Source organism: Anneissia japonica, unplaced genomic scaffold (assembly GCF_011630105.1).
Source record: "Anneissia japonica isolate Jap-2015-1 unplaced genomic scaffold, ASM1163010v1 scaffold287765_len193233_cov156, whole genome shotgun sequence".
NCBI lineage: Eukaryota > Metazoa > Echinodermata > Crinoidea > Comatulida > Comatulidae > Anneissia > Anneissia japonica.
Genome location: NW_022689149.1, coordinates 184,847 through 186,564, shown reverse-complemented (window position 1 = coordinate 186,564; position 1,718 = coordinate 184,847). Strand labels below are relative to the sequence as shown.

General features: G+C 38.6%; 1 protein-coding gene across 1 annotated transcript in view; it reads right to left on the bottom strand.

The window, feature by feature from the left end:
* Positions 1–300: 300 nt before the first annotated feature.
* The window catches only part of LOC117124520 (piggyBac transposable element-derived protein 4-like), a 6,189-nt gene continuing 4,771 nt past the window's right edge, over positions 301–1,718 (bottom strand). Inside the window, exon 2 of the mRNA XM_033270763.1 lies at positions 301–1,628. Coding sequence (XP_033126654.1) covers positions 632–1,628 — 997 coding nt within the window. The 3' untranslated portion in view covers positions 301–631. The remainder of the gene's footprint in view (positions 1,629–1,718) is intronic.

The window sequence follows — 1,718 nt, the reverse complement described above, 5'->3', positions numbered from 1 at the left end:
TATACACAGAATTGTGGCAATTATCAAAATATGATAGACATGAGGATGATATGACGATGACGGGGACGGTTACATATGATATGATGATATGTCATGCTCAAGTACTATACACTAAAACCGACGTTTACACGGTTAACATACAGTCGCCAATTGGCAATGCCATCATCGGACGAAGCAAAGATTTTAATTAATCGATGCTGAATGAATAGAGAAAATCTGATTGGGATAAAGGTTGAAGAAGAGGTGGATGCATTCATTCTAAAATTCCACAAGATAAGTTAAATCTGAATGTTTTGAAGGGGAAGATATCAATGCTACTCTAAAAACTGAGCCAGAGCAAATTACTTTTATACAATTTATTATTCCAATACAAAAAGTAAACAGTAAACGACATTTAAAAAACAATACATTGCAATGCCATATCATATTATTATGAATTGGAAGTGTTTCATTTTATTGGTTTTACTTGTGTTTGAAGATAGTGATAGTCTTTCTATCCCGGACGGGCAAAAGTTAGGCTCTTTCATTGTAATACACAGCTATCAACTCTCAAGACTTCTAACCCCCTCTTCTAGAAAAAAAAAAAAAAAAAAAAAGACAACTTCAAATTACTCAAGCTTATAGTGTTCGTTCAGTTTGCAGAATTTTTATGAAAGTTTTCAAAACATTGTCTAACTGAATTATTGCACAGCGGAACGTTGTCGCACTGAGCACAACCGAAGTAAGTCTCGTGTCTCAAAATATTACGCAAGCAAACTTGACAGCGACGTTTGATGATAAAACCTTCGGTCCTTAAATCAACAATAACGTGTTCATGAGAAGCGTTCACACGCATAGAAAGTGCAGCAGCAGGTCGCCCCACTCTTTGCCTCGAGGAAAAATCTCCCATAAGCTGTTCTGCAAGGTAATAACGGAACATTATAAGTGAAGTCGGTGGAACTTTGTTTCTGAACTGCCATTCTTTGTGAATGATGTAGGCATTGGTGACAGTTGTGTCGAAGATGTGCCAAAACAGTCTCATATGCCAGCGTCTTGACTTCCTATCCACACAGTAGTATGATCTGAGCTGGTCAGCCCTATCCACTCCTCCCATGTACATGTTGTAATCGTAACAGGCTTGAGGGCAGGGTACCTCACCTCTATTTCCTTTCTGATCAATTGTGCGAATGACTGCAGTTAATGGCAAATCTCCTGAATGTGCGCTGCTGAGAAAGTAGATTAGCTTGCGATCCTTCCAGGCATAGCTACAGAATCCGTCCTTGTGTTTTGAAAGGTGCGATTCACCACGAGGCATATCATTCGCTGAATATTTCAGATTTACGATTTCGGTTGGTAAGCCTTGGCGGTCGTGTTGAACAGTCCCACAGCAATACATACCAATTCTCTTTAAATCTTTTAGGAGGGGTACAGAGGTAAAGAAGCGGTCACAATAAAGGCGGTGGTAGCAGTGATGCAAGTTATGAGTTATTAGGCCTTTGACGACTCTAAAACCCAGATCTCTATTATCTGGATTTCCGAACCTTCCCATGTAGACGTTAAAGTTGTAGACATAACCTGTCATTGAATCCGCGAGCGTCCACACCTTAAATCCTCGCTTGGTAGGCTTTGAAGGGTCGTACTGTTTTCCGCTACAAATTAACAAAACAGAAATATATTTTTATAGTTTTTATCTACCGACAGTGTAGTCTTAACTATAATAATAATAATAATAATAATAA